This window comes from Siniperca chuatsi, linkage group LG18 (genome assembly GCF_020085105.1).
Source record: "Siniperca chuatsi isolate FFG_IHB_CAS linkage group LG18, ASM2008510v1, whole genome shotgun sequence".
Lineage (NCBI taxonomy): Eukaryota > Metazoa > Chordata > Actinopteri > Centrarchiformes > Sinipercidae > Siniperca > Siniperca chuatsi.
The window spans coordinates 12,069,829-12,097,472 of record NC_058059.1 but is presented as its reverse complement, the minus strand read 5'-3'; the positions used below and the strand labels follow the sequence as shown (position 1 = coordinate 12,097,472).

Sequence of the window (27,644 nt, the reverse complement as noted above, 5' to 3'; positions counted from 1 at the left end):
GCTGAGCAAGTGTAAAATGTAAAATACAGATTTGAGTCTTCTTTTGCTGGATCAATACTCTCACCTGATGGGATTCACTCACTTCCAGTGGTAATAACAGTGCTTCAGTCGCCACTTCTTAAGCTTATCGTGCACGCATGTCTCATTCTCAACATCAGGATGCAATCTGCATCTGTCTGCCTCTTTGTGTCAGTCGTACCCTCTAACCAGGACACTCGGTGTGTCATTAGTGTTTTGCTCTGTCTTGGACTTCCCTGTAGGAGCCCTGCCAGTGAGCAACCGCTGTGGCACTAGCCAGTCATAAATTGTCTCAACAAGCCAGCTGATGGATGGTCTCTTTCTCCCTCTGTTTGAAAGGGATGTTCACAGGGCCTGCACGATGGCCAACAACGCCACGGCGAGTGAATGAAAGCTTTTTCCACGGTGGAATGACCTCAGCTGAGTAGTTGACAGAGACGTAATCACTGTTTTCGACTCTTACGTGTCAGACTGAGTGAATTAAAGATGTCTGATACTGGAGCGCTGGTGCGTTTATTTCAGCGTCAGTGCACAGAAATTCAAACGAGATGCTTTTGAAGAGCTTAAGATACTATTTTGAATCTCTTTCTCCCTGCTTGCTCCCTTTACAGTCACAAAAACGACTGAAATACATGAGAGGGAAGAACTGCCAGTGCTTTGTTTGCTACAAAGTTTGTTTGTCAAAATCCATACCATGTGACATGTGTGTCTTTAGGTTTGGTGTGACATGTGTAATGTAACAGGGGCCGGCTGCTGTTTCTGGTGGACAACCTGCATGATCACCTAAAAAGCCCTCAGGACCCCTATGTTGTTGTGGCTCTCAGCAGCCTATGCCTGAGCTCAGTCTACCGCATGCCTTTTCACTTGGCTGCCTGTTGTAGTAGGACAGTTAACTAGCTTATTGCAGAATGAAAAGTGTGAAAACACACTGCTCAGTCTCCTCCACCATCAAAACAAGTGAGTTCTGCAAAAAATGATACTGCCTGTAGAGTCCAAAACCTTTTTTTTTCAGAATGTGAAAGTGTTGTTTCCGCTGTGTGCTTGATACATGCTGCTGTCTGTCAAAATCTTAATAACCTTCCTCACATTCACACAAAAATGTTCCCTAATCTTCCAATTTATAACATGGGGAGCAGTTTTGGTGGATCAACACATTAAATTATTATTCTCTGGCTTTAGAAATACTCGACAGAGGCAGCAGTACGCCTTCTCTCCAAGTTAGTTGCTTGGCAATGCAACAGAGTTCCTGCTAGATTTCCAGTGAAGTGCTTATTTAAAAAGGGGAGGAGAATGGCCACAGCGCACTGTGCTCTTGATGGGAAAAAAATAGTGTTTATGTATTGTTTATCTGCTAAACCCACGCCAAAAACGGAAAATACATGCCAAAGTAAGTGGCCAGTTTGTTTTAGTAGCATTTGAAATTTGTATTTGAAGCGCTATGAGATCAATCAATGGGCTGCAATCATATAATAAAGTGGAGTTGATGTTGATTTTAGATGAGATGTCTTGTTATAACAGGCTTGGTGGTAAAATATGGTGCTTTTTTCCCCGCAACACTAACCTGTGGTAATGATTACCTAATAACATCAGCAATTGGTTCACCTTTGTACAGCAGACACACATATAAGCGTGCCTCCCATAAGTCTTACGATTTGTCGATCACAATTGGCACGCGTGTCTGTGACGAGGACGATTTATTGATACTGTACCAGAGAGAAGATGTTGGAGTGGCAGTCCTCAAGGCTTGCCCCGTTAGCCACCCAATTCGCTGTTGTAGTCATAATCGTCCGCCGTTGGGGTCGTCAGCGCTGGGCATGTCGAAATCCTACATCGGTATCAAACACCGAGCAGGGCTGACAAATCGGTTCCCTTACGAGTCTGCCAAAACAAGCAGGCTTATAACCTCACAAGAGGTCCAGATAATAGACTCGTGGTCGGGCAGAGGAATGGGCGTATTCAAAAAGAAGTGCAGAATGCATCCATGAAGCCCCAGCGGATATATAATGTTGTAATGTAAATCCAAGCGTGTGCGGGGATCAAAACATTGTTACAATCCAGGTCAGGCGAATCCAGATCTGATCATTGTCGAAGGCGGAGAGCATACAAACGTATCCATTTCAATCCACGCACAGAGGAAGATCAGCCCGTTTCCACATCAGTCTTTCCGCTGATAGTTTCATCATTAAATGAGCATAATCCATGAGGGAACGACTCCTTTCTTCAGCGCCGCCGTACAGCCTCAAAAATGCGAAATTAAGAATCTAAACTTCTTTTAAAAATATGACACGTTCGCCGCTCTGCAAAACAATTAACTTAGAGCCGAGACATTACACGCAGGATATCTGATTCCGTCTGCTCCACAAGCTGATGCACCACTTGTGATAGTTTTCGAGAATTGCATGAGCTATTTATAGCCTTCTTTCTTACCACAACCGTTGCTCTCACAGTGTAACCCAGTCTGCCTCACACAAGCAGGCGCTGCGAGCAGGAATGTTTAATTCCTCTGTTGCTGTTGAATTAAAAACGGACCGCAGACGAGGGATCGCTGAAAAAGAAAAGCCCCCCAGTGCTCCTCCGTGGCAGGGCGGACAAAGTCGAGTGGGTTCGAAGTAACCCTGAATCATGAGTCAAACCGTTCAGAGAGGAAAAAAAACTATTCTTACACTCCACCGCCAGGAAAACGACAAGCAGGCTTCTGTAGAAGAAGGTTTGAAAAAATCCTTCCTTCCTTTCAGTTTTATATCATTACGAAACGTCCTCTCGCGGCCACAACAGCCTCAGTCTTGCACAAAAATATCTGATGGGGTTTTTTGTTTTTTTAAATGTACACTTCAAGCTGAAGTGACAGTCCTTGTCTGGCGCTGATCGTTGACATAAAGAATATGTTGCATGCTGCAGGATTTGTCTTTCTAAACCACCACGACATTTAAAAGCGTATCCTCCTCCTTCTCGAGAAATGATGATTTGATTAATGAATTAAATCCTCAAACATGTGCACGGTGTCCTCGGCAGCGACCCTTTCCTCATTGTTTATCTCTCAGAGATTATATTGGTAAATACGTGTGCGCGTAGCCTGAATGTGTCATTCTCACCCTCTGTGTCTGTTGGCTTTACGCTAAGCGCCACTGTAGCTTTTTTCCCCCCCGTTCGCGCACGATCGTCCAGCCCACCGCGTATTGTAATGTAATGGCGGTCGGAAGCGTACTACCGAGACTCGCTCGCCTTCCCATTTGGCCAAGTTTGCGCTCACGTGATCAAAGTCTGGGATTACAGTAAAATTTAGTACCTTTGATATGAGACTGGATGCGACGCTGGAGACAGTCAGCAGTCAGAGGGATTCCTTTATCTTTACACTCTTTGTTGTTAAATGTATCTTTGCTGTTTCTGGTCATCTGTCTATTAAAAGTGCTTGAGCAGATTATTTGATGTGATGTTTGTTTTCATGGCTGCGTGGTGTCTTTCTGTGATGCATGTGTTACATAATGTAACTGTGTTCTCACAAAAGAGGTTGTGACAGAATAGAGGTCAGAATGACTTACTGAGCTCATACAGTGTTTCATAAGAGGCATCTATTGTATGTAGGTTAGTCTTACACTCACCAAATTCATCACATTCAACATTGGCTGGTCTTTATTATTTGAAAGAAAATTCAGAGATGACGAACCAATAGGAATCATATTCAAATAATGCATTTGTTTGCAGTTATCCAAATTGGTTATATCCAGGGCCGTAGCTAAGATTTTAGAGATACTGAGGTCATGATGAGGCGAAGTCCCCCCCACCCCAACAACACCAAAAAGAAGGTCTCTAATTTTTTTATTATTTGGGGTTTTTTTCATGTCTTATTTAATGGCTTAGCTGTTCAATTATATTTTCTGCACGTTTTATTTAAAGCTGCACTAATCAATATTTTTATATTAAAATGTTCAGCTCATTGTTTTTGTTTTACAGCCTGCAGCTTCACTGTTCTCGTTTACTCTCATTTCTTGCATCAACCTCATTTTCAGCCACAGAAGGCAGCTGTTTTCAGCGATAAAGCTCTAAAATGTACCTAATATACACTACCTGCCCAGCACCAAACAGTATACAAACAAAGTTAGCAACTAGCTGGTGAACATAGTGGAGTATTTGGCAGCTAAAGGCCAGATATTTTTCTCAGGAGTTGGTGGAGACCAAAAACAGAGCTACAAAGAGAGTGAATATTGGACTTACATTCATCAGGTGGTCAGAAATACGACTCCAAATGCTAATGTTACTCTGTATCTGCTGAGTGTGTAAATAGGCAACTTTTTAATAACACATTCACCATATCAACTTTATAAGGTGAAAATATTTGAGTGATGTGTTTACAGCTTTTTGTGCTGCCCCAAGTGGCCAAAAAACTATGTATTGCAGGATTAAATGGAGCAGTTTCAAAGAAATTCCTCATGAAATCAACAATGGCTAATAAACTCAGTAAAGTCTCTCTCACCTGCCCTAAAACTTTGTTCCTATTTTGCCTGTAACTATATCACCAGATTACAGAGTTCTTTCCAGGAAATTATTAGGAAATTACAGGCTATAATAAACCATTAAACATATTTCCCAATCCAAAATTCTGGTGGAAAAATACATATTTTTTATTTATTTATTTTGTTGGTCTAAAAGTAATGACATTTAAATGTACTGAGTCTAAAATTGCTTTTAAAAAAGCACTATGTGTGAGGTTTTAACTGTAGAATTTAAATTGCATCCCAAGGTTGCTAAACTCCCTGAAATTCTCAGAAAAAATACTGGAGTCTTGACAATAGTGTCCTTAAAAGTAGCTATGCTGCTGGTTATAATCCTAACTTTATACTGATTTGAATTACAGCTGAAAAATACAGTACAAACATATTTTATCCCTAGCCAGTCAAGTGTGATGCATTGTTATATTTACGTAGATATATTGTTGGAGGATTTGTTTACACCATCTATAAAAGCTATGCTTCGGTTATTCTTTCTGTTCTCTGAGATAGCAGGTGGTGCTCTTTGAGGCAGAAGAACAAAAGATTATTAATATACCCACAGTTTCCTGAGGTAGACAGAAGAGGCCATCCAAGAGTAAGTGCATCAAATATTTGTGTCATTATTAATAATGTATTGGACATTATATGCTATATATATGCACTTCATAGCCTTGGATTTTCTTTATGTTCGGATTACAAAGGGAACTGGATTTGCTGGTAACTGAAATAGCTTCAAACTTACTGTACTTTTCCTTACATTTGCTAACTTGATTCTCTTTGGACCAATAAGGGACTCTTTTCCTGGACTCGTCTTCTTAACTAAACTACAGTGACTATGATACTAGAGTGCATACTGCTTTATCTCAAATATAATTTTAGTCATGAATAAACAGGAAAATGACCAGTCAATAGCTGCAGACCTTTGCACATGGATCCCCCTTGAGGTCTTTATAACGATTCAGTAGTTGGTTTATTGAGTCAATAAGCTTTTTATCCCTCAATCACATTGTCCCTCACAGAAAAATTAAATGTATCACATTGAATTGAATGGGCTTTTTCATTTGCAGTCATAAATGTGCAATGATTTTTAAATGCCCACACTCTGTAAAAATTACCTATCCCATTTATCCTATTATTAGGCTCTCGTTCCAGGGATTTATTTTGCATGTCAGTGTGACTGCATGAAGCTTCAGCCGAGACTATGTTTAAGACTGATTAACTGACTGAACTAATTACAGAGTGACAAGAGAAGTTTCTTCTCCCTCCCAATGGTAGCACTGAGCTCAATCAGAGTCTGTGCAAATAATAACAGTGCTCTCTTGAAGTGAGATGTGGTCTTTAGAGCAGCAGCATCAGCAGTGGAGGAACAAAGTGTCATCAGTGTGTCGGAGCTGCTGTATGAGTTAAGGATACAGCCTAAAGGTTAGTCAGGAGAGGAAACGCAGTTAATATGCAAATAGTTGTTGAGCTAATTACTGACAGCAAAGACAATGAGCTATTTGAGTGTGTCATTGTTTACCTGACTGATGTCTTTTCAAAATAATCCAAAGGCATTTGAGTGAAAAACTATTGTTTAAGTACAAGAGCCATCGCAGTAAATACATGACACATTTTTGTTGCAGCATTGGACGCTTTACATTTTCTTAGAGAGACATTTGAACATCAATCCACCCTCATGTGAAGTGTACAAAGGGATGCACAGTGACAGTAGTTTGATTTCTGTTTTATAATTTACAAGTTCCAGGCTGAATTTCTACATGTAAGAGATAAGGTACAAGTGTAAGATCAGAGCTATTTATAGACAACTGTATATTTATTTTGCTGCCATACATCTCTAGAAAAGATCATCCTATAGTGACATATCCAATCCATTATGATATAAGTACAGTTCCGACATGAATCACTTACAGCATTATGTATTTGAGGAAACAGCTTGCAGCTGGTATATATTGCCACAGAGAGGGAGCCTTTAGTCCAGTGATTCCTCTTCTATCTGAAAAGCAGAGAGGAGAAAAGATATGAATCAGATGGATGAGCGAGGGCTTAGTCTGGCGGTTATTGATCCTTTTGCTCCAGGAATGATCCAGAACTCGTTTGGAGACTTTTCCCCCCTTTTGTTCAATACACCCTTAAAGGCTTTCAAAAGACTCTCGCACACAGTTTGGCACACTTGGTGTGGCGCTGATGGGATGAGATGCTATCAGTTTGAATAAATCTATTTCAATATGCCACGTATTTCCCCTCATCAGGCCCCCACTGACTTGATCTGTGTGTGAGGAGAAAAGATGCATTACTGGTCTGATTAAAGATAATGTGTTTGTCTAGACAGTGTGTTTAGACTTGTCCTGGATGGAGTGGATAGGCATTTGTGTGTGTGTTTAATGTGTGGCTCTGGATCTTTCATTTATTCTCCTGTCGAATAAACTTACTAGGTGCAGTAAACTATGAACATACTGTATACTCACATGAATATGTGCAATCGTATATTCACGTGGCACAAGTCTTTTTGCAACACATAAAATGTTATTTACGTTTTAATAGTTCTCCTGTAAATATTTCACTTAGTTAAAATTTGGTTCTTCTTTTTGTCCTTTAAAACACATTTGTCAATTATGCAATATACCTATGAGTCAGAATTGAAATTGGGACATAATTAAAAGGGCAAAAAACTGAACTGTCAAAAGAAAAAAGTGTTTTTCCTCATTTTTGCTGGTTTATTAAAACCCTTGAAAACTTGGTTACAAATCTTAAATATTTCTCTATAATATTAAATATTCACGATTAAAGCAACAATAAAAGCTAACATTTGTAGGGAAAAACATATATGGTATTATTTATTAAGAGTTTAACTCTAAAAAACTTAAGCTAAGCTAACTAAAGCTAATTTGCTTAATCAGCTGAGGCAGGCCGAATGAAGCCTGGTCAATGAAACCACCTAGTGGCAAGCCACCGGAGTGGGCACCCGCCTGTCACTCAAAGTGGCCACGTCATTAATAATGCATAAATTTAAGCCTTAATATAATTTAAACGGGTTAGTTATATAAAGATTTTAACATGGGGCTCCATGGGGATTGACTCGCTTTTGGAGCCAGCCTCAAGTGGCCATTTGAGGAACTGCACTGCACTGCAGTTTTTGGCACTTTTGCTTTGGCTTCATTTTTCAGCCCCGGAAGTTGCCGCTTGAAATTTACACAAAGTAACTGGCAGGTGTACTGTTATGTAGGCAACTGACAAAGCTAACGTTAGCTCGCTAATATATTACCCGTTTAGAGTCAAGAGTAAAAGACACATCAGACTGACAGACTGAGTGAAATGCTTTTTAATACAGATGTTTTAAATTACATTTCACAAAAACAACACAATATACCTCAAATTACAAAACATGACACCAATAACATTAGATTTAATGACCAAATAGCATCGGTTAGCAATATGTTAGTTACATATTTGAATGCTACGAACTCTGACACACACATTTATCCATGTATGCAATGCACTTGTGGGGTTCCATCGCAATAGGTCATGATGACAAACACTGCTTCTACATATCTTTCTAAATGTTTTGCATACAGCTATCTGTTGTAGTGCTCATTATTAATTTAGGATGAGCATATTACAAGGGATTCTGCTTGCATGGACAATGAAGGGGGTTTATTATTCATACCCAGAGAGGATTGTGTTTCTTTTAAGAACAAGCAGTAGCCTCGCAGTATCTTCATTAGTGATCGATGGATCACCGTGCACTAAGTTAACACACACCTAGCAGCAAATTCTCTCCATAATATCAGATCTACTCTCTAAGCAGCTCCACTACCTCTCTGGCATTTCCTGGAGCGCGGAGAGTCTGGCTGAAAAGAATAAATGGTGTGCATTATAATGAACATGGGCTGACACCGCCTCATCCATCATTCCACCCAGGAAAATTATAGCAGCGCCAGAGAGAAAGGGAGAGAGAGACTTTGAATCACAGAATGTCCAAAGGTCTAACTCTTCTTGGACTGTCATCAGCTCATCGTGTTTTTTAACTGCCCAGTCCACTTCTGTTTTAGCTCCTTAGAAGGAGACTGTCTAACTGTCAGTTTACTGTATACCCACTGTAACCCTCCTAATGTGTGTTACCTTGAATATGCTGTCTATTTTGACTTATATGCTTGTCTTGTGTCTATCTACTTATGAGTCGAACTGCATTCTTTTCTTTTGCTGTTACTGGGGCAATTATTTTCCTTATCGATTAGTCTGTCAATTATTTTTACAATTAATCAGTTAGTCTAGAAAAGGGCAGGAAATAGTGAAAAATAGCCTTTGCAAGTTCCCAGAGCCCAAGGTGACATATTTTGTCATACCAACAGTCCAAACCCCAAAGGTATTCGATTTACAACAATACAAAACAACAAAACAGCAAATCCTGACATTTAAGAAGCTGGAACCAGTGTATGTTTGTCATTTTTATCCATGCTAGTGGCATGGCTCTATGGATGGATTGGCACAAGATTTTGTACACACATTCATGGTCTCCAGAGGATAAATCCTACTGACTTTGGTGATCCCCTCACTTTGTAGCACCATCATGAGGTTAGCGTTTTTGTTTTTTACTGTATTTAAATATACTGACAACTATTGGATGGATTGTAGTCAAATTTGTCATGGTCTCCGGAGGAGGTGTTGATCCCCTGACCTTTCATGTAGCGCCATCATCAGGTTAACATTTCATTTTGTCTAATATTTTGGTTTATGACCAAATACCTGCAAAGCAAATGACATTCCCATCAGCCTCAGCTGTACTTTATGTTTAGTGCTAATTAGCAAATGTTAGCATGCTAACATGCTAAACTAAGACGGTGAACATGGTAAACATTATACCTGCTTAGCATCAACATGTTAGCATTATAATTGTGAGCATGTTAGCATGCTGGTGTTAGTATTTAGCTCAAAGCAACGCTGTGCCTGCAGCTTTACAGAGACGCTATCATGTTTGTAGACTCTTAGTCTTTTCTTATCAAGTTACTTAAACAGATAGATAAATATAATATAAAAATTATATATTTTTATTCATTTTTTTAAATTATAATATTAAAATAATAATTCTGTTGATTGACTAATCAAATTGTTTCAACACTAAATTCAGGTTTGCTCACTTACTCTACAACCTAGTATCAGATATTTTAATATGTTTGTTTTCTTTTGCCTGTTCTGCCTTGCTAGATGGTCCCTCCCTCTTTACTTTGCTACTAATGACAGTAGTGTACTGTCTGTCTGTTGGCAAAGCATGCACTCCACTGACCATGATCCTCTCTCCCTCTCTCTGTGAGCCCACTACACCCAGTATAATTCATCCTGATACTGGTTCTGCTCTTGTGTGATTTTATGCACATTTCTCAACATGCCAAAGATTTGTTTCTGGGCACTGATACACAATTAAATTACACTGAGCACTCTTGTGTTTTTTGGGCTTTTTAATTAGTCTTGTTGTATCAAAGGACACACTGGAGGTGACTGTGTCTTTGTTTACCTGCTCCTGTAAATGTGTGTGTCTTGAGTGATTCGAGTGATTCATTCAAGCACTGTGAAGACTGTTGTAATGGTGTTTCCGCAGAATATTGATTTCACGATGAGCAGACAATGTCTTGATGTTATCTCATAACAACAGAAGATGAGGAATCATATGGTATGTTATCTGATTTTGAAATTATGTCAAGCTGTCAAACTCACTGATACACAGATGACATGTGTGCTACAAGCCTCCTCTTACATTGCAGACAGGGATGATTATCACAGATATGCTGTAACTAGTAAATCAATTGCAAGATGGGAAACAAAAGATAGATTTTAATTTAAATTGCAAATAGCAGTTTCAAGTTATGCAGCATAGTAGCCTGAAGGTTAGAGTAAGGCCTTTAATCCCCTGTTGCCCCAGTAATCCTCCTTTGTGGCCACTATATAAACCTGGTTGTATTGCATATTTCAACCTGCAAGTAGAAGACTATAGCCCAAGCCACGTGCTGCGCTTTCATGTAGAAATATTACCACAGATAGTGTGCTTTAAGTGACCAGCCAGCATTTCCACTTGGCTGCACACTCTGATGCCACCTGAACAGAATTCAGTAGGAGCCTTCAAGCTCCTCATACATAATGTATTGCTGAAGGTCTGCTCAGTTTTCATGTTCTCCTAATTCATTTCACAAAGAGAGAGAGAGCTCTGTCAGCATACAGAACACACAGCCTGTATCACACTGTACACTGTCTAATCAGGAATCACCACTGACAGTTTCTTTGTTGAAAAAAGTGCTGTCATGTTGCTTTTTGTTTGGCTTGAATCCTTATTAAGTCAATACATGTTGATCCACATGAAGCAGAATTATTCCTGGTATCATTCTGTCAATATAAAGGTCCTGATTTTTTCCCCGATGTATACTGTATTTTGCGGTTGCCAAAATGATCTTAAAGACACAGAGTACTGGTTGTTTTCTATCATACCAGGTAGTTATATTAGTTATAATATCATTCATTTTGTTTAAGTTATTTGTATGTGTCTTTTGGGCTGACTATTATATTGTTTGACCTTTTTTAGCTTTTTATTGAATTCTTTATTTTTATCTTTTGTCATGTCATGTTTTAGTTGATTGTATGAGTATGATGCTTGCCTTTATTTTCTAAAGGTACTATTTGAAAATAAATCACTAACTACAATACCAATAATGTGCTAATTTTACCCCCTTCAAGAGTAAAGAACTTGATCAAATCAGCATAACAGCATAATCTGGCAGAATTCTCCATGCTCTTTGTTCTTCACATTTCAGAGACAGAAACTGATATTTATTAGTTTAATGCTCAGTGACATGGCTCTGGCCTTGCCCTTTATTTTTTATGTTGCCTTCCCTTATTTCTTTCGTGGCGTGATTTGATGTGTCGTGATTGTCTTTTGTTTCTCTTTTGCTCACAGCATAAAATCATTCATGAAAATCAATCCAAACATTGCCCACTCTTCTGTTTCTCAAAACGTAGCCTTCTGCTGACCTCAATAAATCGACCAGTGAGCGTCAAACATTTCAGTTAGTGCCCTTAAAGTGGCCTTTCCACAAACATAGTCCTTCACTAAAGGGGGGCATTGAAAACTGAGTGTGTGTGTGTGTGTGTGTGTGTGTGAGAAAGAGAGAGAGAGAGAGAGGAGCAAGAGCATTGTAGTAACCACCATTGTAGCATAATAGAATTATGGCCCATTGCCCATTATTAATGATTGCGTCTGATCATTTTAGTTTATGTTATTTTAGGGGGAGGGATCCTGTTCAGTCTGCCCTTTATCTGGGTGTCAAATGAAAGAACAAAGTCAAGAAGTCAAATGAAATGATATCTGGTTGCTGATGCTTTTACGTTTGTGAATTCTGAGTAATGATTTTTAGCCATGCTAGCAGCATAGCTCTAGGGATGGCAATGTCAGTCTGTCGATCGGACCACATTGGTCCAGACTGAAAGATCGCAACAACTATTGGATAGATTGCCATAAAATCTCATACAGATCTCCATGGTACCCAGAAGATGATAACTTTGGTGATCTTCTGACTTTTGGTAAAAGTTTTCATTTATCCTGTGAAATAGCTCAACATCCACACGATGGATTGGCACCAAATTTTGTACAGACATTCATGGTTCCCAGAGGATGAGTCACCTACTGACTTAAGTGATCCATTGCTTTTCCTCTAGCGCCCCCATGTGGTTTTGAGTGAGATATCTTTACAACTATTGGATGGATTGCCATGAAATTTGGTACACACATTCATGCCCCCCTCAGGATGAATTCTAATAATGCTGGCGCTCTCTTATTTTATATTATTATCATCTCAAAATTTCAATTTGTCCAGTGCTTTGGTTTATGAGCAGATACCTGCAAAACAAATTACATTCCCATAAGCCTCAGCTGTACTTTGTGTTTAGTGCTAATTAGCAAATACTAGCATGCTAACATGCTAAACTAAGTTGGTGAACATGGCAAACATTATACCTTTCAAATATCAACATGTTAGCATTGTCACTGTGAGCATGTTAACGTGCTAGTGTTAGCATTTAGCTCAAAGCATCCCTTTGCTTAAGTACAACCTCACAGAGCAGCTAGCATGGCTGTACACTCTTGTCTTGTTTACTTTCTGGTAAAGTACTCTGGTGATCTCCAAGAACCACTCTCAACAGGGATAATACATCGTCTTCTTTCCAACCATGCATGCATTTTTTTACACCTGGTTATCCTGTCTGGTTCAGGGTTGGTTCGATTCAGCCCCCTGCGACCATGATGGGATAGGTCCTCGGGGCTGGAACCTCTCCATTCCCAGTATCCCCCACCCCACACACACACACACACACACACACACACATTGTTATAAAGTGCAGCAGCATTCATTGGCAATACTGAATTACATTTTGTTTGTTAGTATGAAATGTTGAGCAGCATAGAAGGCTTTACATGTTAATCCACCACTCTGAACACACAGGGTTAAATGAATCATAATATGAGTTAGGATCAAAACATTAATTTTTAACCCAAACAAGGCAACTCAAATGAGAGCTCCATTTAAAAGCCAAGCTCCTCCACTTTGTACTCATATGGACCTTACAGTTAAAGCAAGAAAAGAGGCTTACAACCGACAGTATGAAAAGAAATTAAGATATGTGTTCAAGACATATTTTAATGGAACAGAATAATGCATATAAGCTCATACAACAAATCCCAAGGAAAATAATTGCAACATAACCTTGTGGCAAAACCAAATATGCATATGCACAACAAAATGTCTTTTTTAGCAGCTTCTTCTTTTTTGGACTCTTCATGTTCAGTTTATTTTTAATAATAGACATAATCCAGTTTTGTGTTACCTTATGGAAAGAAAATGTAATTACATTTTATTGTATTGTGGCAAATACATGACTCATTTTTAATTTTTAAAATGACATCACACTCCGTAATGTAATTACACACCTTTTGCAAATTATGACTTGGTCCAGTGCGTGCACAGTAGTTTAGGGATTTTGTATCTGAAATGCACACATTGCAAATGACAATGTAACCCTACTCACTGTATATAAAATAAGGAAAGAGTGACAGATATTTAAGTTTGCTTGTCCTGAGTGAAGGCTTGTTTTTCTGCATCTGGCTCTATGGATATCAGGGTGGTTGTGGGGGTGGAGGCAATTGAAAGCCTGGGAATTCCTGAAAAAAAGCAGCGAGACGAGTGAGAAGGAGAGAGGGAGGTCCTTTGGCCACTTGTGGCCTTCACAACACAGGCACAAATCATAGAGGGACATGGCAATCTGAGTGACAGATGAACAATGCTCCTATTTTCCAACCCCCTGTGAACAGGCCCATCCATCACAGGGAGATTAATTCAATTCATCAGCTTTTTGTCTCCTTGGGCCCCCTAATGCCACCTGATATTGCTCAAGGAGGACTTATAAATGTTTGTGGATTTGATCTGAGCCTGCTTGCTTGACAATGAATTAAAACATTACTCTTAGCAGTACACTAGTTTTGCAAACAGCCTGCCTGCAAATTCTGCCATAACTCTAAGCAAGATGAATTCATATGGAGAGGAAAGTGTTTGCCAAAGGCAGCAAAAAATAATATAAACTGGAGTTTGCAAAGTGAGAAGAGCTTTGGTGATACAGGGGCTGGTGGTTACAGAGGAAAATACAGGTCCGGTAAATATTTTATAGAAAAAGCTTTTATAGAAAAAGCTGAATCATCTCTGTAGGGATTCAACTTTTACTTAAATTATATCAAGGCACAGAAGACACATACGCCTTTAAGCCTATTAGACGCTGTCAAAGGCTATTCACACAATGAGCGATCTATGTAACTCTCTGTTGGCCAGCAAAAGCATATGCTCTTTCTAAATATCTACACAAACATAGCAGACATAATAATGTGGTAATTGGCCAGAGACCCACTGATTATTTTAAATAATGAATTCAAAGTTATATGTATCATTCAATAGCATTCAAGTTGCTTTCAAAGACATAAATACATGAAGGACCTAAAGCCTAACTGAGGTTTGAGTCATGAAACGTATGCTGGTAATCCCAGATCAGTGAGCCAACACAGGGGCCAATCTGCTGGGGTCATATATTAATAAAAGTATGAACTTATTCTATTTACAAGTGTACATATAGCTGCAGTCCTGTCAAGTGAATAGGTGGAGCATGGTACAAACACAATGTTAGTGATGACCTCTAGTGGTCATTATAATAACTGAAGAAAGACTGAAATGAAGATTGTCTTAAAGAGAAGCTGCTTACAGAAAGTCAAACTAAAGCAATATCCAACCTGTTGATGTCTAATTCAAAACCTGAAACAAGCCAGTTGTGTTACAATGTTTACAGGATTTAGAGGTGCTTTGTTTGTGAATATAAGGCACCACTGCCTACATGTAAAAAGTGCATTTCTGACAGTTTCTGAGTATACTTAAAAATATGGTCTCTTATGCTTGTTCAGAGTACCTAAAGATGCAGGAAAAGTATAATTTCAATATATGTAAGCATGTGTTAAGTACAACTCTTTTCACACTATTTAAACATTTTTTCCCTTGGGCAATTATGCAGCTTTTGACCTTCAAAAGCTAGAAGCTTTAGCTGAAGAACCAAGAGCATCTTATCAGGAAATACAGTGCATCCAGAAAGTATTCACAGCACTTCACTTTTTCCACATTTTGTTATGTTACAACCTTATTCCAAAATGGATTAAATTCATTATTTTCCTCAAAAATTCTACAAACAATACCCCATAATGACAACATGAAAGAAGTTTGTTTTAAATCTACTTTGTTGATGCACCTTTGGCACCAATTACAGCCTCAACTCTTTTTGAGTATGATGCTACAAGCTTGGCACACCTATTTTTGGGCAGTTTCTCCTATATTTCTTTGCAGAACCACGTCAGTGCGCGGCCATTTTCAGATTTCTCCAGAGATGTTCAATCAGGTTCAAGTCTGGGTCACTCGAGGACATTCACAGAGTTGTCCTGTAGCCACTCCTTTTATTATCTTGGCTGTGTGCTTAGGGTCGTTGTCCTGTTGGAAGATGAACCTTCGCCCCAGAGCGCTCTGGAGCAGGTTTTCATCAAGGATGTCTCTGTACATTGCTGCATTCATCTTTCCCTCGATCCTGACTAGTCTCCCAGTTCCTGCCGCTGAAAAACATCCACACAGCATGATGCTGCCACCACCATGCTTCAGTGTAGGGATGGTATTGGCCAGGTGATGAGCGGTGCCTGGTGTCCTCCAGACATGACACTTGCTATTCAGGACAAAGAGTTCATTCCTGATTGGTGGAGTGCTGCAGAGATGGTTGTTTCTTCTGGAAAGTTCTTTCTCCACAGAAACGCTGGAGCTCTGTCAGAGTGACCATCAGATTCTTGGTCACCTCCCTGACTAAGGCCTTTCTCCCTTGAACGCTCAGTTTGGTTGGGCAGCCAGCTCTATAAAAGATTCTCGGTGGTTCCAAACTACTTCCATTTACGGATGATGGAGGCCAGTGTACTCATTGGGACCTTCAATGCTGCAGAATTTTTCCTGTGCCTCTATACAAATCCTGTCTCGGAGGTCTACAGACAATATCTTGGCCTCGTTTATGCTCTGACATGCACTGTTAACTGTGGGACCTTATATAGACAGGTGTGTGCGCGCCTTTCCCAGTCATGTCCAATCAAGTGAATTTACCAGGTGGACGCAAATCAAGTTGTAGAAACATCTCAAGTATGATCAGTCAAAACAGGATGCACCTGAGCTCAATTTTGAGTGTCATGGCAAAAGAATGTGAATATGTACATGTGATTTTTTTCATTTTTAATAGGTTTGCAAAGATTTCAAACACTTTCACATTGTCATTATGGGATATTGTTTGTAGAATTTTGAGGAAAATAACTACATTTTGGAATAAGGCTGTAACAAAATGTTGAAAAAGTGAAGCACTGTGAATACTTTGAATATACTGCAAATGTATTCAACTGGCACTCCCATTGATACCCAGACCAACAAATACTACCTGTTCTGCCCAGGTAGCAGAAGTCCAAACCTATCAGTAACCGATAAACCAACTGGGAGAAGGGAGGGGGGAAAAAATAAAATGAGACTTAAAAATTGTTTCTACACATAGTTCACTTTATTTTAAGCATAACCCTCCTTCTGAGGTTGATAGTGAATCCTGCCTCCTCTCCAGACACATAGGTAATAGGCCATGCTCACAGATCCCACTATAGACACCAGCAGGATGGCTGCTACCAGGACGATCTTCCACACTGCTGATTGTTCTTCACCTGAAGGTAACAGGAAACAAAAATAAAGCTCTCAGTGAATGTAGTCTGTATTGGGCAATTTTAACAAAAGGAGACTATGATGAATGCTGTTGACAATCATGTTGCAGGGATGATGCTCTGGATTATAAAGGCATTATCAGCCCACCTTGTTCCTTCAGAACATACAGTTCTGGAGTAGTCAGGGAGTTCTGGTCCTCCGCTGTCACCAGTCCAACGACTTCTGGTGGGCTCTCGGGCCATATCCTCTCCTCTACTGCTAGTCCATCATTGTCTTCATACTGTGGAATCTCATCAGCGATAATCCATTGGCCCTGGATGTGTCGAGGAATGCCTGTAAATGCTGATAGGTCAAGAGTGTGGAACAGAGGGATGTCAGGGGAACAGATAAAAATTTTACCACACTGTGCAAACCTTCAGCCAACATAAGATGAATATTACATTTTACTTCTTACCTGACTGACCAGTTGCTGTGGCCAAAAGAGCCAAGAACACAAGATTAAGAACAAACATGACTGTGCCTACTGGTGCTTGGGCTCCCTTAGCCTTTTTATGTGCCCACTTCATCTACAGAATTGGCATCAGCTGTGGCCTCCTGACTCAATCAAGATAAATGACTGCAACTGGGCTCTCAAATCACCTGGTCTGATATGCTTTTGAATGCTTCCATTTCATTGGCTAAACCAGCCCTTGAGTTGCATCTTTTTCATGTGTAGGTGATGGTAGGTTACTCAGGAAGTGGAAACTGTGCCTGCACAAATAACAAGTTGTTATGCTGCCACTTGAAATCACACTGCAGAAAGTTGTTATTAAAGGAAGGCTTTGATGCAGACTGTGTTTAGATAATACTTCAACATTCTTCGCAAAACTGAGCTGTCAATCATTGTTTCCCAAAGCTACAAAGTGGTTCTGCCTTACTTGTTAATATTTGTCTTGTAAAAAGATAACTGCTGGGATGATGAAAAAACAGACTTTACAAGAACTTGACATGTAACTGTATAACCATTCATTAATGATACTGTGATTAGTGATGTTTGAAAGCAAAAATCACACATACTTGTCATTACATAAATTTATTTAAATTCAGTGTATAAGTGTCCATTGTAATGAATGGAGCTTCATCTTTCAACAGTTGCTTTCGCATTTGAAAAATAATCTCCACCTTGTGAGCCAGAGTACACAGAACAAAGTTTGCGGTTTGACTTTTTTTTTCAGTTAAGGCTTAAAATGTGACCCACTTCTGAACTTTTACTTCTGAAAGTAAACCAGTCCTTTTCATTTTCATGTGTACAATCTGAAATGTTAAAATTTTATATGAATATATAGCTTTTCACAAGGGATGCACCAATTAGCTCTTTCCAGTGCCGACATTTTAACATGTCACAGCAGGAAAAGCACAGGTGAAATTAATAACATTAATTATGGGTGCATTGCATTAAGTGTCCCATTTCCAGGGCCATGTTACTATGCACCATTAATCACTGGCATGGCTTACTGGGACACTTCAAGAAACTATGTGTAGACTTTTGACTTTGGCACCTTTGTTACACATCTGCTTTTCCTGCTCAAAGTCAAATTGTCTGACGTGAAAAAGGTCTGTACCCTTACACACACGCAAGGTAAAAGGAATACCTGTGCTTAAGTGAATGAAAACATCTGACACTGAACACACTGGAGCCTTGAGCATGTGTTTCAATCATTTAAAAACAAGTACTGTATAAGTGGCATTGTGACCTTATCTTGTTATTAAATACTACAGAACAGGTTGCGTCAGTACTCAGTATCAGCAAGTAAAACCATGATAATTGGTGCACCCCAAGTTTTCACAACATTTTCAGCATCTATTTCCATGACAAAGTGAACCACATCCTTCACTGCAAAGAGAATATGGTGTGACACAAACACGTTAAATAAAAGTTATTGCTAAAATGGTACACGGGTGCATACTGACACAACAACTGGCAATGATAACCAGTCCCAGTACAGTATGTTCCTCTTGGTCTTAGTGACAGCGCATCCACATTTCAAGCTACATCAGATTTCCTTCTTATTTCACAACATTTTAACATTATGTAACCATTATGTAATAATGGGAGAACAATTCATGTAGTTTGTGAAGCTCTCATATGTACACAACGACTTGTTTCTCTTGCATAGTTTGGCAGAAGATAATAGACATATAGTATCTGTATATTTCTAATATAATCCCCTAAATCCTGTTCTGTATAGGTACGACATTGACCGGCACAAGTATTTGAGACGTTTGCCACAAAATTTTACATACTAGATGGAAATCTCTACTCTTATGCATCTAGGAGGAAAACCTGTTAAAAATCATACACCCAATGCTTAAAGCTTGTTTGGAGGAGAATGATATTTCAGTCTGATGGGTTAATCTATTTTTCAGCACTAATTTACCCCAATTGTATACTTCATACCATACTGTCTCAGATTCATTTGCGTCAAGCAGAGTCAAAACAGCTTGACTCCTGATGCTGCAAAGACCGTTTTAAATTAGTTATAGATGTCTGAAACTGGCATGTCTAACATTTTCAGACTGTAGTCATACAAATGTACAATACTGTAACTTCTTCAAACTTAGTACTTGTGAGATTCACTGCACAAGTACTACTTGATGTTACTACAAGTATTCTTAGTTTAAGAGAACCACATATCCATCCATCCATCCATCCATTTTCTACCGCTTGGTCCCGTTAGGGGTCGCGGGTGACTGGAGCCTATCCCAGTGACTTTGGGCCTTAGGCAGGGTACACCCTGGACAGTGGCCAACTCGTCGCAGGGCTAACACAGACACAGACAAGGACAGACAACCATTCACTCTCACATTCATTCAATACGGGCAATTTAGAGTTATCAATTAACCTACACATGCATGTCTTTTGGACGGTGGGAGGAAGCCGGAGAACCCGGAGAGAACCCACGGTAACACGGGGAGGACATGCAGACTCCACCCAGAGAGATTGTGTGATGTTGGTCTGGTCCGGGAATCGATCCCACGAACCCACGATCTCCTTATTGGAGAACCACATATCATACAGAATAATATAGATTGTAACCATGATGTAAAAAATGCTCCCAGTGCAAATTTTTGCTCCTATGACCAACAATAAGGTAGAATAAAATAATGGAAAAGTGCATCGGAAGAAAATCTTGAAACATCTATTCCAAGTCACTCCCTGTATGATTGTTTTATTCCCTTAGTTCCTTCCTTCTTTAATTTTTCTTTTGTGCTTTATACTTCTTTGTTTTAGATCTTAATTTACATTATGGCATTCTGGCCTGTCATTACAGTACAACTGAATATGGCTAATAAACACAGAAAATGTGGATTTGTATTTAATCTCCTTGACATCTGGACATCAGGTGAGCCACAGCTCACAACTATAAACCATGAGGGAAACCTTGGAGGCTTTTTCTGTGAGGAGGATCACAGGAATATAACAGCACACTGTATCCCTGCTGAAGACTACTTTAAGAAGCAGGATTTCACTGTCAAGTGGAATATGTATATATTTTTCATACTGTTAGATTTCTGTTTAAACATTTTTTGGTGTCGCTACCCAGATTCCCCTGAGAGGTTAACATTTTTTTTATTCTGAAATAAAATCAATTGTATTTATATGTATCTTTGACTAACTGTAAAGTCTTGCTCCATGAAATTCTTCTTCACACTTCTTTAGTGCTTCACAGTGGTGGAGAACCAGCACAGGTCTATGTAGACTGGACTGGTCTCTACCCAGGAGGGGACAATTTGTCCTGCATGATCCCTCCTTATTTATGCTTCTCTCCCTCATTGTAGACCTTCCGAAGGCTCGAGTCCAGCAGAAAATCCACTGACCTACAGAGTACAGAAAGTGGAAACATTGTGATGATGTTGGACACAATACAGCATTTCTGAATCCATTTCATAAAAGCAGAAATGATCTATGAAAACTTCCACTTTAGCGGGAAGCTGTTTGTGCATCTCTCCATTGGTCCGCAACAGTGGCTGATTTTTTTTGTAGTTTTATAAGAGCAGCTTTAGCAATAAAGGCGAGAGGAGCTAAAATGTTCATGTGTAACTACTATGCTGTTGTCCTTGTTTGTGGCACCATAACTTAGTCATGTGTCTGTCACTGCCATTGGTGGTAAGACCAGCATACTGTTTTACTGGGAAAAAGTGAGTGTGAGATAATAAACTTTAGTTTAGTTTATGTTTCATCAAATATTTGAGAATGTAAAAATAAAAACCCTGTATAATTATTTGTAATACCAGCTCTCAAATCAAAACATGTAAAGTAGTTTCATTATTTAAAAACACATATTGTGATGTGAAATTCAGACCCCATCGCCCACCTCTAAATGGAGGAATGTCTCTGGTTAAGTATTTTAATGCAATGATATCTTTAAGTTTATTATGAAGGGGCATGTGTAAAAAAACAAAAACAAAAACAAACTGCAAACTTATATATTCCACATGCATACAAAGAAAAAAATACACTTGTTCCAACCTGTCTATAGGAGTAATGATGAAGGGGATTGTAGAGAGGCCTATAGCTGTGGTGGTCCACTTGCGGACCGGTAGAGGCCACTTGGTGGTTCTGCCCAGCAGGTATAGTGACGCAGCACACACACGATTAATGGTGAAGCCCGGGATGATCACAGAGGCGAGGGCCTGCCACACAAACGTGTCCACCACTGCCACCGCTACCCGTGTTGTCTTCCCTGGGTTGTCCCCATGAGCCTAGAGGAACAGATGGAGGATCAGAAACTGAGGGTGGTCACAGCAGGTTTTTAAACATAGTGGATACACAAAATAATATAACAATTTTTTCATAGTTTGGAACTGAATTTCTAGTTTTTCTGTTCAAGCTACTTTTTTCAGGGACTCAGATTCTATTTGAGCATCTAAGACAAAACAAAACAATGTCTAGTTGCTACTAATTAACACCAGTTGCAACAAATTTAACCAATGAGTGATTTTTCTAACTTAATTTGAAAAATTCCTGAAGCTGAGTCCTGAAGCAATGAAAGTATCCAATAAGTCACAAGAAAAAAGTAAAGATTAGAGTAAAGTCTGAAAAAAATAAGCATAACTTAATGCAGAAGAAATATTTTTTCTGCTTTCTGTTAATGCATCTTGTGACCCCTCATATTTATCTTGTAATCCCTTGTAGGGGCCCGGATCCCAATGTTGGGAACCAGTGATCCAAGATGATACTGACCTAATATTTATTTTTACCTCTTTTTCATAACATAATAATGGAAATTTGGCCAATATGATTATTAATGAAGATAACACATACAAATGGTAATCTTACCACAGCTGCTTTCTTCCCTTTGTCCACAGCATCAGCAGTCACGTACACAGTGGCCACAGCATAGCTGCCCCATACAAAACTCACTGGCACCAGAGCACGAAAAGCCTCCCCAACCTCATTGGCATAGCCTGTGGGCAAACGTACATACATGAAGATAAGACTTTAACCTTCTGGAGTCTCCTCTAAATGCATCATAACCTTAGTTAGCCACCTCGCTAAGAGGTGCTAAGCCTCGGGTCTATAAAAAAATCATTAGTCTGTGGCTAGGCATTGCATTAAATATTAAAAAGCTTTTTCCAGTGATGTCACATCTCGGAGTAGTCCCAGGATGAGATGAAGATGATGTGAAATTGTAGTGTCTCCTAATTCCAGTACATATATCCTGAAACATACAAGTCTAATAAACCTCAGCTTTATCTCTGACATTGTGAAAATGGAGAGCAACATTTGGAAAATAATACAATACCCATTTCACAAGGGTTGAATGACTCAAACACCCTTGATCTCTTATTAAGAAGTCACCTGTGCCGTATGCCACAAAACAGGTAAATCAATGGTAAAAGAACTTGCCAAGCAGGAAGTATTACCTTTGGTTCAATGACGACAGAACTATCAAAGCTTGGTGAAGTCAAATTCTGCTGTTTGTCTCTGGTACTGCTGGCAAAAGTGAGGCTGCTGTGCAAAGACTACACTTTACTGTGCTGAAGAAAGCACTTACTTTACAGACACCCATGTCACAGCCAATGAAACACTGCTTGGTGACAGCCAAAGACAATAATGGTCTTTGGCTAAATAAATAAGGAACAACCATTGGAAGTCACTGCAGTACACACTTCTGAGTTTTGAGTTGGACTTAAGCTTCTTAGTCTTTTTTCTCCATTTAAGACAATCAAATCAGGATTTAGTGAGGAAAGACTCAGATTCAGATCCAGATTATAGATTTATATTAAAATTCAATTAATCCTCATAACTACTTAGTGGATTATCAAAACAGAGATTTTTATCTCACACGTCAACTAAAATAATCACTGCATTCTTTAGTTTGGCAAAATCTGGATGATCTCAAATCTCTTGCAACACCATCATTAGGTGCTTGAAACAAACAAATGGTGCTATCATAGTTTGAGTGCACATAATATATTTCACATTGAAAAAGGAGTCATATAATGGTCATATAATAGTTATTTCTGCTCTTGCTGTCAGCCTGTGCAGGGTGGCCTACGCTGGAGTAAGAATCTTGATCTGAATCCCAATGAGTCCCAATCCAGCTCTGCTTTCCAATAAATCTTGTACTAAGGGAGGGGTGCACTGATCCAATACAGAGGTATCGGTATTGGGAGAGAAAAAGCTGGATCGCTGCATCCCTATATGATGCTTATCCAGTATGTTCACAATGATTCAAATACTGTCCAAAAGAGTTTAATGCAGTATTTGTAGGGTGCTGTGGACTCCCATTTTCACATTATTGTGGAGGAGTTTACAGGAAACAGGCATTTTCATACCAACATGGACTTTCCCCCCTGTCTCGACAAATTACAGTAATTACTCAACAGTTGTTCCTTGTTTGCTTGAAGAATTTCATTGGAGTTCAGCCTTTAGTAAGAGATGCAGGAGTGAATCATGCTTCCCCAGCATACTGAAGTAAGAGAGGAACTCACATGACAGCTTTGACTGTCTCTAAGCAGTAGCCAAAGACCACATCAAACCCTTTAAATTCAAAAACTAATCGTTGTCAGCCATGTTTAGGACTGAGCAATACCCCAACAATGATTATGAATTGCAAACTCAGCACTGCCTAGAACCACAAGCACATATTCAGGACACTTTATGTCTCGGGAAAAAGAGAGAAGCAAATTCTGCACATCAAAACAAAAATCACAGGTGCAATAAGTGCTTATAATTCCAAATTTGAGTTTGCGTAAGATTTAGTTGCTGTTTGGAGCTAACTCAACATCCTGATCAAGAAAATGTGTATCTCAGACGCAGGCACTATAAGTAATATGTTCTTGCTTCACAATTATTCAAAGAACAAGAGAACAAGGACTAGAAGTTGAGTTAAAGCTTACACTGTGACTTACAAAGTCTTAAAAACTGTGAAAGTGAAGTGGTACAGTAAAAATATGCATTTCGATATGATGCACTCTGTTTTTGAACCTAAAACATTGAAAACTAGAAAATTAAAACAGAAATTACAGAAAACAAATTAGAGCCCAATAGTCATTGCTCATATCCCTACATGTCGGTATAGGCCTTATACACAGAGGACATTTTGACATATCACAGTAAGAAAAGCTGAATTCCATTTTGCTGCTTGAGTTTCAGGATCCTGGTATTGTGCATGCTGGTTCACTGTCACGCTGCCATGACTTACATGGGACACTTGATAACACCTGTGCTTTTTCTACTACGACAAGTCAAAAGGTCTGGCAAGGAGATCAACTTTATGGAACTTGGTCTTAGCTATAGGCCGCTTGGTTTAATACTGTAGTAGTGAAAATGACAGCAAAGTTACTACTGGATCTGGAGCTCCAGAAGCACTTGTGAGCACAAGGTGATAAGAGCTGTACTGGCATAATAAAACATGATAAGAAGGAGAGTCCAGAATAGATAAGATTATCTTACAGCAAGGCACTTAATAAAATATGCCATGCCCTGGTATAATAGGCTAGGGTCCAATTCTGACCTGTGAGCAAAGGCTTCAGATTGTGATTCATTATTTGACTTGAGCCCAGCAGGGCATGATGAGGTGTGTTAGAGAGGCAGAGAGTGTGTGTTCACAAGATGTTAAAGGCAGGAGAAACAGAAACAGAAGAACAGTCCTCAGGACAGCAAGCTGATGGCTGCAATGACATCAAAACTTTACAAAAGGTTGTTTCTGTATTTCCTGCTCATTCAGCCACATTTCAGGTTAAATCCAGTTTAAAAATGACAAGTATAAAAAGAAATGCTAAATGAAATTTGAAACTCCTAAGTAAAAAGGAGAAATATCCACTTTTATCCATAAATTGCACTATTCTCAATTCTTTATGGAGTCCCACTAGCTTAAAACATGGCTCATATTCAGACCAAAATCACACAAATATTAGAAACTATGCAGGAACATTTTGAAATTTTTGTTCACATGCTTGTCAATGTAAAGATAGAGATACACGGGCAGGATTAAAGATGTGAGCAAATAGATTATGATTTTATGAAGGGGATAAACTGATTCACATGACATTACATGGTCACTGCTGGCCAAGAGCAGGAGATTAAGGCATGTTGACCGGGGGGACAGCCTGCACAGTGGGAACTGCTGCAGTGTGAATGCCCTTCAGCTTTTGTTCCTCTACATGCCCTTGTAACCAATGTTAGGAACGAACCAGATGTTTCATAAAGAGGACAGCAAGGAAACCAAGCACTGATACTGCGCGGTACCTACCACAGTGATAGTTTTAGTGATTTAGTTTGTTCATCCCTGCGGGCGTTTCTTTGTGGTTGTGTGAGTCAGTCAGGTCACAATATACCTTTAAGTTACTGAAACAGACCTGATCTACAGCGACAACTCTAACGCAACAGTTAAATACAAAGCACGGACAACGATATTGTTGTCCAGCCTTATGCTTCGTCCATTATAGCTACGTCCTGCGGTAACAAAATGTCCTTCAACAGCCAAGTCTGCTATGTATATAATTTTAACAGAGTAGTTAGCCAGCTATGCTAACCTTTAGCTAGCACACAGCTCCAGTGTAACGTTACCTCTCTGTGCTGTTTATCTGCTACAGTCTGTCCAGTTAACAGAGTAAACTGAGCCACCACAAATTAAAAACTTAATACATACCTAAGAAGCGGACCCATGTATCGCGATAAATGTCGACCGTTTTGCTTCGCTGCTCTTCAGTGGGATCCATGCCTTCCTTCCTTTACTCCAGCCCCCTCTGCTGTACTACTAACTCGGTGTGAGCAGTGCAGCGTATACGGAGCCCCCTACAGGTCACGGCGAGAATTTCTTTGAGGACTACTTTTGCGTTGCCTCGCAACATTTTTCTTCTTCCAGTCCTTCAGAGCCATATGTCTGTTTCCGCTCGGCTGCTCCCAGCGCAATCAACAGTGTATCAGCTCATTGAACTTTACTTTGAACTCGGCGTTAAGTATGCTAATATAGTACTACTGCTCAATAGGCATGCATGGTTATGTAATTAGTGAAAGTAAAATTAAACGAATTCTTAGATCAAGAGGTCTCTCCAGAAGAAAGCAGTACAGTAGTCTACAGGATGCTGCCGATTTCACTCGTGAGCAGTTACTATACTCTGCACTTTACCTCTGTCACAGAAAGAGCAGACAGCACTGAACCACTTGCAGAGATGCATCAGGAATGCAGACCAACGCAAGTTGGAAAGCTTTTTGCGTTTTAGCACAGGGTCCTCTGTTCTTTGCACAAAACTAATTAAAGTAACTTTCAATGCTGAAACAAGTTTTGGTTGAAGGCCTGTTGCTGTAAGTGTGGAGCCATAATTGATGTACCTTATACATACAGCTCCTACCCAGAAGTGTGATAATGCTCTTTGTCATACCTTCTTTGCAGTGGACATCAGATAAGGTGAGGCGTCCATAAACAATGCTAAATGCATTAACTTGAGACTCTCCACACACCTAGCCATAGGCTCTGTGAAGATGACCTGCAGGGTACCTCAGGGGTCTGTCCTCGGTCCACTCTTGTTCTCGCTCTATATGTTACCCCTGGGGCATGTCATCCACAGGCATAATGTCAGCTTCCATTCCTACACAAATGACACTCAATTGTACCTCTCTTTTAACCGCAATGATTTTATCAGATTAATACACTCAACAACTTCATCCTTGACCTCAAATGCTGGATGGCCCAGAACTTCCTGCAGCTAAATGTTAATCAGACCGAGGTAATTATTATTGTACCTGGTACAGCTAACACTCATGCTTCAAAACATCTGGGCTCTCTGTCCCAAAATATAGCCCGAAACTGCAAAAATCTTGGTGTCATCTTTGATAACAACCTCAGCTTGAACAAGCATGTTAATACAGTTGTCCAGTCTTGCTTTCTGCAGCTCAGGAGAATCTCCAAGATCAGTTAATTTCTATCCAGCAGAAATCTAGAGACCATCATACATGCTTTTATTAACTCTCGTTTGGACCATTGTAACTCTCTCTACACATGTCTGAGTCAACAGAGTTTACATAAATTACAGCTTGTCCAAAATGCAGCAGCCAGACTCCTCACCAAAACCAAAAAAGAGAGCACATTTCCTATTTTAACTTCCCTTCATTAGCTTCACTTCATTGATAACTTTTAAGGCCCGCTCTGGACTCACACTCCAATACATTTCAGATCTTCTGACACCATACGTGCCTGGTCGGAACCTGAGATCCTCAGCCAAGGCTCGGCTGAAGACCAAGGGTGACCGGGCCTTTTCTGTTAGGGCCCCCACTTTCTGGAACAACCTCCCTGAGGAGATCAGACTGGCGAGCTCCATATCCTTTTTTAAATTCCTCTTAAAAACACATTTTTAA

General features: G+C 39.6%; 2 protein-coding genes across 7 annotated transcripts in view; both read right to left on the bottom strand.

The window, feature by feature from the left end:
* Window positions 1-3,362, bottom strand: part of LOC122865936 (mediator of RNA polymerase II transcription subunit 13-like) — a 79,270-nt gene extending 75,908 nt beyond the window's left edge. For all 5 annotated transcript variants that reach the window (XM_044174983.1, XM_044174985.1, XM_044174986.1 and 2 more), the window contains exon 1: window positions 1,728-3,362. In XM_044174983.1, coding sequence (XP_044030918.1) covers window positions 1,728-1,799 — 72 coding nt within the window. In that variant the 5' untranslated portion in view covers window positions 1,800-3,362. The remainder of the gene's footprint in view (window positions 1-1,727) is intronic.
* Window positions 3,363-16,624: 13,262 nt separating this feature from the next.
* mtfp1 (mitochondrial fission process 1) lies at window positions 16,625-26,090 on the bottom strand. Of its 2 annotated transcripts, none has more exons than XM_044174981.1 (6): window positions 25,939-26,090; window positions 22,119-22,246; window positions 21,309-21,541; window positions 17,253-20,656; window positions 16,946-17,140; window positions 16,625-16,800 (listed from the first exon to the last, which is right to left on the bottom strand). In XM_044174981.1, exons 1-4 carry the CDS (start codon window positions 26,006-26,008, stop codon window positions 20,590-20,592), a joined length of 498 nt encoding a protein of 165 aa, XP_044030916.1. In that variant the 5' UTR covers window positions 26,009-26,090; the 3' UTR covers window positions 16,625-16,800; window positions 16,946-17,140; window positions 17,253-20,589. The 2 variants fall into 2 exon arrangements, with proteins under 2 accessions (XP_044030916.1, XP_044030917.1); XM_044174982.1 differs by having other exon boundaries at window positions 16,946-17,131.
* Window positions 26,091-27,644: the final 1,554 nt, after the last annotated feature.

What these genes read in the sequence shown, in the direction of transcription:
- mtfp1 (XM_044174981.1), bottom strand. Translation starts at nt 26,008, where the DNA reads ATGGATCCCACTGAAGAGCAGCGAAGCAAAACGGTCGACATTTATCGC. An exon ending in TACATGGGTCCGCTTCTTAG is followed by an intron (nt 22,247 to 25,938) that starts GTATGTATTAAG and finishes GTTTGCCCACAG; the next exon opens with GCTATGCCAATGAGGTTGGG. An exon ending in AAGGGAAGAAAGCAGCTGTG is followed by an intron (nt 21,542 to 22,118) that starts GTAAGATTACCA and finishes CTGTTCCTCTAG; the next exon opens with GCTCATGGGGACAACCCAGG.